Source organism: Cyprinodon tularosa, unplaced genomic scaffold, assembly GCF_016077235.1.
Source record: "Cyprinodon tularosa strain WSP-4 unplaced genomic scaffold, ASM1607723v1 ctg33, whole genome shotgun sequence".
NCBI lineage: Eukaryota > Metazoa > Chordata > Actinopteri > Cyprinodontiformes > Cyprinodontidae > Cyprinodon > Cyprinodon tularosa.
In genome coordinates, this window is record NW_024039041.1 from 2,984,976 (window position 1) to 2,995,732 (window position 10,757).

Genomic DNA, 10,757 nt, shown 5'->3' on the forward strand with positions numbered 1-10,757 from the left:
GAATTTTTTTTGGGAACCAATACGACAGGATTAACTGATATTATTTCGTTTACGGCTGTGTTAGCCACTTCTTAACTGGAAACCTCCAGTAGAACCTGACTCTGTGTGAGCGGCCATCTGCCGAGGCCAACTGGGGTTCAAGGAGACAGAAGCAGAGATACAAAAGGCAGCTATAAACCAGCTCCACAGGTGTCCAGGTGTGTCCAGGAAACACACAGCCAGGCAGACAAGCTCCGGGTCAGCCCCCACGTCAGAGGACAAAGAGAGCCCATCCAACCAGTCACAATGAGAGAAACGGGACTACACTGAAAAACAGGCCAAGCTCCAACATCTATGAACAAAGGTGTTGATGGCAGCAGCACAGCTGTTATTTCTCTCCAGGATGGTGTCTCAGCCAAACAGGAACAGACCAGATAAAGCTACCATGAGAAAAAGCAGAAAGATCAGTATGTTAGAGATCGAACTAACAAATACTGCAGAATGGGAGAATAGAGATAGAATGATGAAATAGGGGTCCCTATGTCCTCCAGCAGTCTAAGCCTATAGCATCATGACTATAAAGAAGCTCAGGATAACCTAAGCCACTGTTGAATATAAGCAATCAAAAAGTAAAGTTGCAAGCCTTGCCTTAAAAGTAGACAGGGTGTCTGCCTAATGGACTAAAACTGGTAGCTGGTTCCACAGGAGAGGAGCCTGATAACTAAAAGGTTTGCCTCCCATTTTACTTTTAGAAAATCTAGGAACCACTAGTAAACCTGCGGATTGAGAGCGAAGTTCTCTTTCAGGGACATTAGGAACAATCTGATCTGATGTAAGATGGAGCTTGGCCATTTAAGGCTTCATTTTATTACACACACGCTGCTGTGTCTTAAAGGGGAATGGAAATATCAGCCACCCTTGAACACAGGAAAAACAGCAGAATTAAGTTTATTTCACCAACATAAGAAAATTGTCGCCGGTTATCATAGAGAATGACGGCAGCGGTAAAAATCCGGTTTATCGCCCAGCCCTACTTGTTAGCATATAATGATGTATTATATGTTGTTGAACTGTTTCATTACTCTGTACAGTCTTCACGTTTTGATTTGTGAGGGAAAACTTCATTATTGTCACGGATGCTGCCTCTCCCTCCCAGGCTGTGCCAACCAGGCATGGACTAGCAAAAGAAATTATATACAAATCTGAAATAAAATTTCAGCCTGCAACAAGGTCTAATTGCTTTACTTAAAATATAACCCTGTTGTTGATAAAACACGAAGAATAAAATAGTTGTTTTCTTCAGTCAGAAACGGATTGAACGAAATCTACATTGAGTGTCTGATTGTTTACAAGGTTCCTTTGAAGCCTTTAAATCTGGATTCATTGTTTTTTAAATTATTCCAAGTCTGGATGAGTTTGGGAAACATTTATTGACCCAGATTATCCTTCAGTATATTGTCTAAAAGATAAATATTGAAATTTGACTAGGCATAAGACTCGAAATAATCTCATTCAGAAATGGGGACAATGGAGACATAGTCAAAACTTTCTCACCTCAACTTTGAATGTGAAAATCAAACAAAAGCTTTGATCCAAATTTGAAAAAAATCTGTAGTATTATACTAATAAATGCACAGTAAAAGAAAAAAAAATCAGCTTGATCAGGGTCCAAAGAAAATGTACTGAAGTATACCACCTGCTCAATCATAAACCAACTTCAGTGTTTGTTTGTTTTTTGGCATCTTTGCAAATAATAAATCACAATAGGCTCTATCTGTGCTTCGAAGTTATTAAAACTGTTTGGAGAAAAAAATCAAAATGTCACTAATGTCTGTCTGGTCAGAGAAGTAGCCTGCAGTCTGCTGCTTTACAGATGGTTGCCAAATTCAGTTTAAATAGAAATGTTTAGAAACCGCTGGATTTTTTTTTTCTAACATTCTAATGAGAATTATATAAACATTAAAATCAGCCAAGCAGGTGTCAGAATGGGGGGGTTGCAAAGTAAATGTCATCCTGTCCAGCCCATGCCTAGATTGAACGTCTACGCAGTAGATCTGTGTGTGCAGCTATGGAAGGCATCAAAAGCAGAGGGAGAGGATGTTTCTGCCAAACTTCTGCTGTTTTTTTTTTTTTTTTCTTACTGATCAGTTTTTCTTTAATGATGTATAAAAAAAATGTAGAAAGAAAGATATCAGTTTGTCTTTTCCTTTGATGAAGCTAGAATTTTTGTGGATCGGATTTGGAGAGGTTCCTCCTCCACCAGCAGCAACAGCATCCAAACTATGATCCAGCCCCCCTCCTCAAACAATAGCTTAATGTATCTCTGACTGAACATCTCCTGTTTGAATGTACTGAATATATAAAACATGACTTTTTGTGCTCATCTTTACACTCACTTATTTTTTTAATCCATGCATTGACAATCCACAATGGATTCTCCAGCAGACAAAATCCTGTTTTCATACGCTGTTAAAAGTGAGCATGTGTGTTTTTAAAGAGATGCTGTTCAGTTCTGTTTGCACCATCTTTGTTTTCCTTCTTGTTTTATGTACCTTTTGGTGCATGTATTTTTTTATGTGCTGGCATGCTGAGAGATATTTTTTAGCACAATAGTGTACAGTAGCTCTAAAGGCTCATACATTTAGCTTAACGTTTTTGTATGGACTTTAAATCAGCTCTCCACACAAACTGATTTAATTTACTCTGTAGTTTCTGTGCTTGTCTCTTTTTCAGGGGGTTTAAACTGTAATGCAACTTATTCTACATTTCATTGTCTCATACTTGACAGCTCTTAAATTAAAAACTGGGGAAAAAATTGCAGGAACTTGTGTTTTTTTTTCCTTTTTGACATGGATCTACGTCTAATCTGCGAAATGCGAGAACACAATCCAAACTTTATGCTAGGCCTGTTCACTCGACATTTATCCTCTTTATTTTTTTTTTCTTCCTTGTCAAGGAAATCCCTCCACCTGCAGTGACCAAATGTCAAAGAGATTTAAGGTGGAATGCATGGAAATCCCCCACCCCATCCCACCGATCCTCCAGTCTGTGAGACTGGGGCACCCAGAGATCGAGACGATTTGAAGTAAGCGAATATTTTACCACTCAGAGTGACTCATACGGCTGCAGGCAGAACAGAGAGAGTGATACCCAGCTGAAGAGGGCTGCTGGGGATGAAAAGGAGCTTTGTGCCTTACGGACCGACCAGTGACAGATCGCAAAAATCTATTTCTAGATGATAGAGGTGTTACCAGCAAAACTCACACCTAGATTTGTGAGCCACTTATGGCAATAGCCAATTAAAAGCAATAAATTTGCCTTTTTATGGAGGGAAATATACATTTTTCTTCAATCTTTGATAATACAATTACATATGTGTCAAAATATTTATATTTAGACCATAAACCAGCCTCTGCTCATCAATTCTGTTCTATTTGAACAATAAAATGTTGAATGAATCTTTTTAGATGGTTAAAATACCTGTAGTTAACTTTTCAATTTTGAAATTAGACTAAATTGATTTCATTTGTTAAAACCCTTTTTAACCTTAGCCCTTTAAATACAGACTTTAGTAAACAATGCACATTGATAGAAAAGCACATCCTCTGACTTCCTCATGAATGGCTCTTGTTACTAGTCTCTGAGCATCTCTGATGGCTGCTGGGAGGAGGGGGGGGGGGGCTGAAGCCGTCCCCGCATCAATGAGCCTGTTGATCAAAAACGACGGCTGCACTGGTAATGACACAGTTCACTGATCCGTCCAAGAGAAAATAAAACTCAGCTTTCACCTCCTGCCATACTTAAGCTGGACCTTCCTGCTGACTCGTCTCCATTCTACCTCAAGATACTGAAGCACCTGTCTGAAGCCATGATGGTTCGGAGCGCAGCTCTTCTGGTGGTTCTTGTTCTGTGCGCTGATTCGCGTAAGAATCTACATTCATATATATATTAAAAAATCATTACTAGTAAGGAAACGGTTTGCTTATTATGCTGGTTATTTATGTCTTCCAGAGGATTACTGTTACCATGAGCCAGATTGTGGTGAGTAAACTAATAAGTATTATTTTTGTTAACTTTTGGAGCTTTTTGAGATTTGAATCCTTCCTTATTCTTCTAATGTTATGCCGGAACTAAATATCTATAAAAGAAAATGTAAAAGGAATAGTTTTTTTTTTAAACATACCTTTTTGTACTTTAAGCAGTCATTGCAGATTTGTCTGCCATTAAGAGGATTTAAACAAAAAATTATTCAGGTTTTTTTGCCCCATTATTCTCCCTATTGGTTAAACGGCAGCTTTTGCTACAGATGAAATCTGTGTGTATAATTTACCTTATAATTCATCAGGTTTTTTTCCTTTAATATAGATTAAATGAAGCTAAAACCAGGGTCAAAGCTTATACTGTCACTTTAAACTGAAACAGGATCTCAGTTTTGCTTTTAAAATTGAAGTTGTGGGAAAAAAATGTATAACTAAATACCCCAACTACATGTGTTCTTGTATCCTGATTCTGAGCAGACACATTTTACCGGAGGGGGCAGGGTGAGGTCAGTTTTTTTTTTCCTGGGGGCAGTAAAAAAAAAAAAGATTCATCTTTTGAAATGCTAAGTGAACCAAATAAACATTTGCAGCTCTGGAAACCTCAGATATAGCGGATTAAAACTGTGATCATATCTCAATATTACTTAAGCTAAAAAAAATTCCATGAATGTTGAAATAAAGCTTTAAAAAATAAAAAAAATGATCCGGGGGACGCACCTCTTATGTTTTCTGTGACTGCACATATTGTTTTATTTGGTAAGATTTCGTTACTTCAGCGGCTTTAGCAGGGGCCGGATTAATTCCACTGTGGCCCTGCCCCCTGGTCAGCCCCTGTCTTGAACCGCCCATGGTCATGATTGTAAAGTAAGTGTGACTGGATTTTTTAGTGATGAATTGGTCTTAATACACCTGTTGAGAAGTAAGACTTGATGATCCAGACTAAAACTCAAACAATTTACTTCCTGATTTTGGTGGAAAAATCTTTAAAAATGTCATTTTTAAGTAAATCTTTCTTTGCATTGCTTGAATTTTTTAAAAATATTTTGTTCTTGTTTATATTTTGTAAATTCGGTCGACTCTTTGAAATTCTCCTTCACTAAACGTATTTCCTCACCTTCCTTCTCCATCAGATCCTTACGCCTGGGGAGACTTCTTCCCCTCATGCCACCCTCTCCTAGGGGGCCACCACTCCCCCATCAACTTGGACCATCACATGGTCCGGAACCTCTCCTTGGGGCCTTTACATCTGGAGGGTTTCGATGAGACCCAAACAGGCCAGTGGACGCTGGAGAACGACGGACACTCTGGTGACCAACCTGCAGCTTTGCTCACAGAGGCCTCCTGTTTTAGAGTTAAATTTGACACTCGTGTCGCGCCCCCCTCCCCTCCCAGTTTTGTTACAGGTTGGAAGTGGGATGTCTGTAAGTGGCGGAGGTCTTCCAGGTGTTTACCACACTGTCCAGGTTCACTTCCACTGGGGAGACCCTTCGACGAATGGCTCTGAGCACACGGTGGACGGACGCAGATACCCGATGGAGGTACAGTTTGGTCAGTAAAAAGCGCTTCACTGTCTGATTCAGCAGGCTGCCGCGCCGCAGCCGTCCCCTAACCTCTCTGCTCTGTTTCAGATGCACATAGTCAATATGAAGTCCATCCATCCTAATGTATCTGCAGCTGAGGAGGATCCAACCGGGTTTGCTGTTCTTGGCTTCTTCATCGATGTAAGTCAATAAAAAACATTCAGCATTTAAATCAATCATCTTTGCATAAAGTTGTGTTGTTGTTTTTGCAGGTTGTTTATGCAGACAATGTTCATTTTAGCCACATTTCCCAAAAGCTATCTTCAGTAGCTTACAGAGGTTAGACACGCCCTTTACAAACACCCTCAGCTTTCTCGTGTGTTGATTGTGGCTCTTTTTCTGAAGTTTCTGTGAATCTTTCGCCAAAAGGCCAAATGACTGGAATAAAGCCGTTCCCACTGCTCAGCCTCCTGCCCAAGCTCAACATGAGCCAGTATTACCGTTACTCTGGCAGCCTCACCACCCCACCCTGTTCCCAAGCAGTAGTTTGGACTCTCTATGAGGTCCCCATCTACATCTCCTGGTCTCAGGTTGGTCTCTTCAGTCTGATGCTTATGTTAAAGGATTCCTTCCTGGTAAGTGCTGACTAGTCATGTTTCTACTACCTTCTTCCTCAGCTGGCTCAGTTTACCTCACAGATCTTCTCTACTGAGGAAGACGCGGCGCAGGTGACGCCTCTGCAGAACAACTTCAGACACCTCCATACCAGATTCAGCCGTACCGTGTCGGCCTCTAGAGACGCCAGGCTCCTCAGGGGGACGGCAGATCCTCTGACGCTGCTGTCGATGCGTCTCCTGCACATCGTTGTGCTGGGGCAGTTTTATCTTTAAACCTGTTATCCCAGAATGACATGTTCCTTGAATTTATTATTAAACCCCACTGAGTGTGTTCGATCTCTCATTCCTTGCTTTGTGTTTTCTTTTAAATCCCTTAACATGGATTATTTCTATGCATTATTACTGGCCCGAATGAGGCCGATCATAAAAAACTGCTTTGTGTTGGAGCCATGAACAACATGAAGCCAGAAACTAAGTTTTCCTGTAGAGTTATTCACTTTTAAAATAGGAGGTAAAGTGGAGAAATCTACCATTTAATCTCCTATTTAAAGAGTAATTTGTTGGTATCTGTTAAGAAATGTGGTGTAAGAAAAACACCAAAAAAATTTAGATTAGTTTATGTATCTGAATGTGAGGTGAGTTCAGCTTAAATTCAAGTGAAATTAAGTTTGATTTTGGGGGCTTGGAGTTGATTTATTAGCCTGACGTAGTCCTACTCAATTCTAGTCAGAATATGAGTCTGATTCTGCTCCATAGAGCTGTGATTATGGGGCGTGTTTTGAACGAACCAGGAAAAAAATGCCTGCACTCAATTGGATAGACCTACAACCAATAAGAGCAATGGAGTGCGTGACGTATGTTAAGCGATGCATAGTTGTTGTCAACAAAAATCAAAGCGTGCAGTTGCACGCCTAGAATAAGAAGATGAGCCTTGATCGCGTTTCTCTGTTCCTCTTTTAAAATTAATTTGCTGTCGATATCTTCTAGAACAGACCTAATAGCAGAATCTACACACCTCAACTCTCCAGCGGCAGCCATTGTTGTCACCCAAGCGCGCTTTGGTCACATGGTTGATTACGTTACTGTTGATCATCTGTCCATCATCGTATAAAGCCCGCCCTGACAATTTGATTGGCCCGCCAGATATTGTGCGAGCATACTCGCGCTACTACTGAGCAATGCCAGACCGAACTTCCCGACCTCAAACGTTGTGGGCGGGACTAAGTTCGGAATGGCACCCAGGCTATTGATTTATACCCAAAACTACAGTAACCACAACTAACAGAAGAACTAATTTAATACTGCATAATATGTGTGTGTGTGTATATATACACTCACCGGCCACTTTATTAGGTACCCCATGCTAGTAACGGGTTGGACCCCCTTTTGCCTTCAGAACTGCCTCAATTCTTGGTGGCATAGATTCAACAAGGTGCTGGAAGCATTCCTCAGGGAGTTTGGTCCATATTGACATAATGGCATCACACAGTTGCCGCAGATTTGTCGGCTGCACTTCCATGATGCGAATCTCCCGTTCCACCACATCCCAAAGATGCTCTATTGGATTGAGATCTGGTGACTGTGGAGGCCATTTGAGTACAGTGAACTCATTGTCATGTTCAAGAAACCAGTCTGAGATGATTCCAGCTTCATGACATGGCGCATTATCCTGCTGAAAGTAGCCATCAGAAGTTGGGTACATTGTGGTCATAAAGGGATGGACATGGTCAGCAACAATACTTAGGTAGGCTGTGGCGTTGCAACGATGCTCAATTGGTACCAAGGGGCCCAAAGAGTGCCAAGAAAATATTCCCCACACCATGACACCACCACCACGAGCCTGAACCGTTGATACAAGGCAGGATGGATCCATGCTTTCATATTGTAGACGCCAAATTCTGACCCTACCATCCGAATGTCGCAGCAGAAATCGAGACTCATCAGACCAGGCAATGTTTTTCCAATCTTCTATTGTCCAATTTCGATGAGCTTGTACAAATTGTAGCCTCAGTTTCCTGTTCTTAGCTGAAAGGAGTGGCACCCGGTGTGGTCTTCTGCTGCTGTAGCCCATCTGCCTCAAAGTTGGACGTACTGTGCGTTCAGAGATGCTCTTCTGCCCACCTTGGTTGTAACGGGTGGTTATTTGAGTCTCTGTTGCCCTTCTATCAGCTCGAACCAGTCTGGCCATTCTCCTCTGACCTCTGGCATCAACAAGGCATTTCCGCCCACAGAACTGCCGCTCACTGGATGTTTTTTCTTTTTCGGACCATTCTCTGTAAACCCTAGAGATGGTTGTGCGTGAAAATCTCAGTAGATCAGCAGTTTCTGAAATACTCAGACCAACCCTTCTGGCACCAACAATCATGCCACGTTCAAAGTCACTCAAATCACCTTTCTTCCCCATACTGATGCTCGGTTTGAACTGCAGGAGATTGTCTTGACCATGTCTACATGCCTAAATGCACTGAGTTGCCGCCATGTGATTGGCTGCTTAGAAATCAAGTGTTAACGAGCAGTTTGACAGGTGTACCTAATAAAGTGGCCGGTGAGTGTATATAAATATATATATATATATATATATATATATATATATATATATATATATATATATATATATATATATATATATATATATATTTATATATAAACATTGCATTTGTGTGTGTTTAATGATAAAAACAATGAATACAAGATGTGTTACAAAACACCCTTTAAGAACAAATTCTGCTTACTTGTAGAAATATAGTAGAAATATAGAATTTATTCAGTCTAATCTAATACATTTCTTTAAATACTCTAGTTTTGTTAGGAACCTCTATATACTAACTGGTAAACAGGATTTCTATCCTTTAAATCAAGTTGTTAACTTTAATCTTTAGCAAGCATGTGGAGGCAGTGGGTTCACTACTCTGAAGTCAAAGCCAATCAGAAGTTAATATTTGGGCAAAAAAGCCAATTAAAAATATGTATCTAAAAAAAGCTACTCCTTTGCCTTTTAGCCAATTAACTAAAAGAGATTGTGAGATGATCCAATGCAGAGTTTGTCCTCTGAGACGCAGTGCTAAATGCTAACAGGATAACTGCATGTTCACACTCAGAGGTTTGATATGAACAATTACTCTTAACCGTTAAATAATTATGACATATTGAATGTATATAAACATTTCACAAGAGTTTGGAACATCAGAAAACTTTTAGAAGATATACGTTGGAAAGTGCTGGTGACGATTCTCAGGCCTCCAGGTCATAGTCATTCTAAAAAAGTAAAACTTAAACGTTTTTGGAATACTTTGGAAAGATATCTATCAGATAAGAGTTATTTTCCCTAAACTTTTACATTTTCTCTCAGGAGATCTGAGGGTCTTTCTTAAAGGATTGGTTGATGCTATGTTTCCCAGACATTCTTTGGAACTGGATAACATGAATAAATGCATAATCTTACAATCTGGGAACATATATAATGTATTTCCCCAAACACCAGGATGCTAGTGTAGTGAGTTCTTTCTCTGCGATTTGTTGAATGAATCAGAAAAGATAGAACAGAAATTCATTTTTTATACCAATCAGAAGGTGAGCTGCTCTCTCTGTGCCTCAGTTTGGACCCAGCAGATGGAGGCGGGTGTGAGTTTGGCTCCATGCTGCTTCTGGTCACACCATCCTCCTCCTGTCACGGCCTTGGAGCGGCTCACACACACGCCTGTATCACCTATCTTTACTATTCTGAACAATTGAAACGTTTTATAGCGAACAGAATAACCAACTTAAATTTTCAATGTTAATCCTGATTCTTCCAACGTGCTGATTTTTACATTCTGACTGATGCTGACCCATTGTGGTCGTATTTGTGATTTGATCAAGACGGATTTGATTAAAATCAAGACTAAAAACACATTGGTTTAGGATTGCCTTCGACTGTTCTAGTTAAAGAGTTCAACTGAAACATCATTAGTTCTTTTTTGTTTCTGCATTTTTTATTTTATTTATTTTTATTCCTACTTGCTTTGATTCAGTTTTATTTATCTATATTTTAATCATGTAAAGCACTTTGCATTGTCTTTGTAATGAATTGTGCTATACAAATAAATTTGCCTTGCCTTGCCTTGATCCAGTTTTATTGCTTGAGTTAGGGGAGTGTCGGCTTCATGGTTAAAGCAGTGTTCTTGTGCTCTGAGGAGGTTGCAAGTACCCGGTTCAATCCCCACAGCCACTGGCTCCCTGATAAAGACCCTTAACCCCACACTGCTCCACGGGCACCGCACAGTGGCAGCCCACTGCTCCCGAAGGGGATGGTCTACATGCAGAGGTGAATTCTCCAGCATGAGATCAAAAGGTCAATTATCATATTATTAGCTAGACAGAAAAGATGTCTGGGATTCACGTTTATTCACGCTCCATGATTTAATGCTGATAAGAGAAAACCCAGAATTCTCAGTTGAACGACTCAAATTTTATGAATGTGTGCCGTTGTGCAGCTTTCTGATTGGGTCTACTTGTGTGAGAAACAAGTTTTTCATCTCTAGAGAAATTAGTATGGAAGAGACATTTCTTTTAGATGTGTTAAAACCAAGCCGCTGCCAAAGCTGAGCAACCTGTGCACTTGT

At 40.3% G+C, this 10,757-nt stretch overlaps 1 protein-coding gene across 1 annotated transcript; it reads left to right on the forward strand.

Annotated features, from left to right (window-relative positions):
* Positions 1 to 3,427: 3,427 nt before the first annotated feature.
* car15 (carbonic anhydrase 15) lies at positions 3,428 to 6,499 on the forward strand. Its single transcript, XM_038293762.1, has 8 exons — positions 3,428 to 3,902; positions 3,991 to 4,020; positions 5,150 to 5,326; positions 5,412 to 5,557; positions 5,648 to 5,740; positions 5,812 to 5,878; positions 5,969 to 6,129; positions 6,217 to 6,499. The coding sequence occupies exons 1-8, from the start codon at positions 3,848 to 3,850 to the stop codon at positions 6,427 to 6,429; spliced, it is 942 nt and encodes a 313-aa protein (XP_038149690.1). The 5' UTR covers positions 3,428 to 3,847; the 3' UTR covers positions 6,430 to 6,499.
* The last annotated feature ends 4,258 nt before the right edge of the window (positions 6,500 to 10,757 follow it).

Bases quoted from the DNA above. Each gene is read 5' to 3' on its own strand.
- car15 (XM_038293762.1), top strand. From the start codon at position 3,848: ATGATGGTTCGGAGCGCAGCTCTTCTGGTGGTTCTTGTTCTGTGCGCT. The intron at 3,903-3,990 runs GTAAGAATCTAC...TATGTCTTCCAG, and splicing joins TGTTCTGTGCGCTGATTCGC to AGGATTACTGTTACCATGAG. The intron at 5,558-5,647 runs GTACAGTTTGGT...GCTCTGTTTCAG, and splicing joins GACGCAGATACCCGATGGAG to ATGCACATAGTCAATATGAA.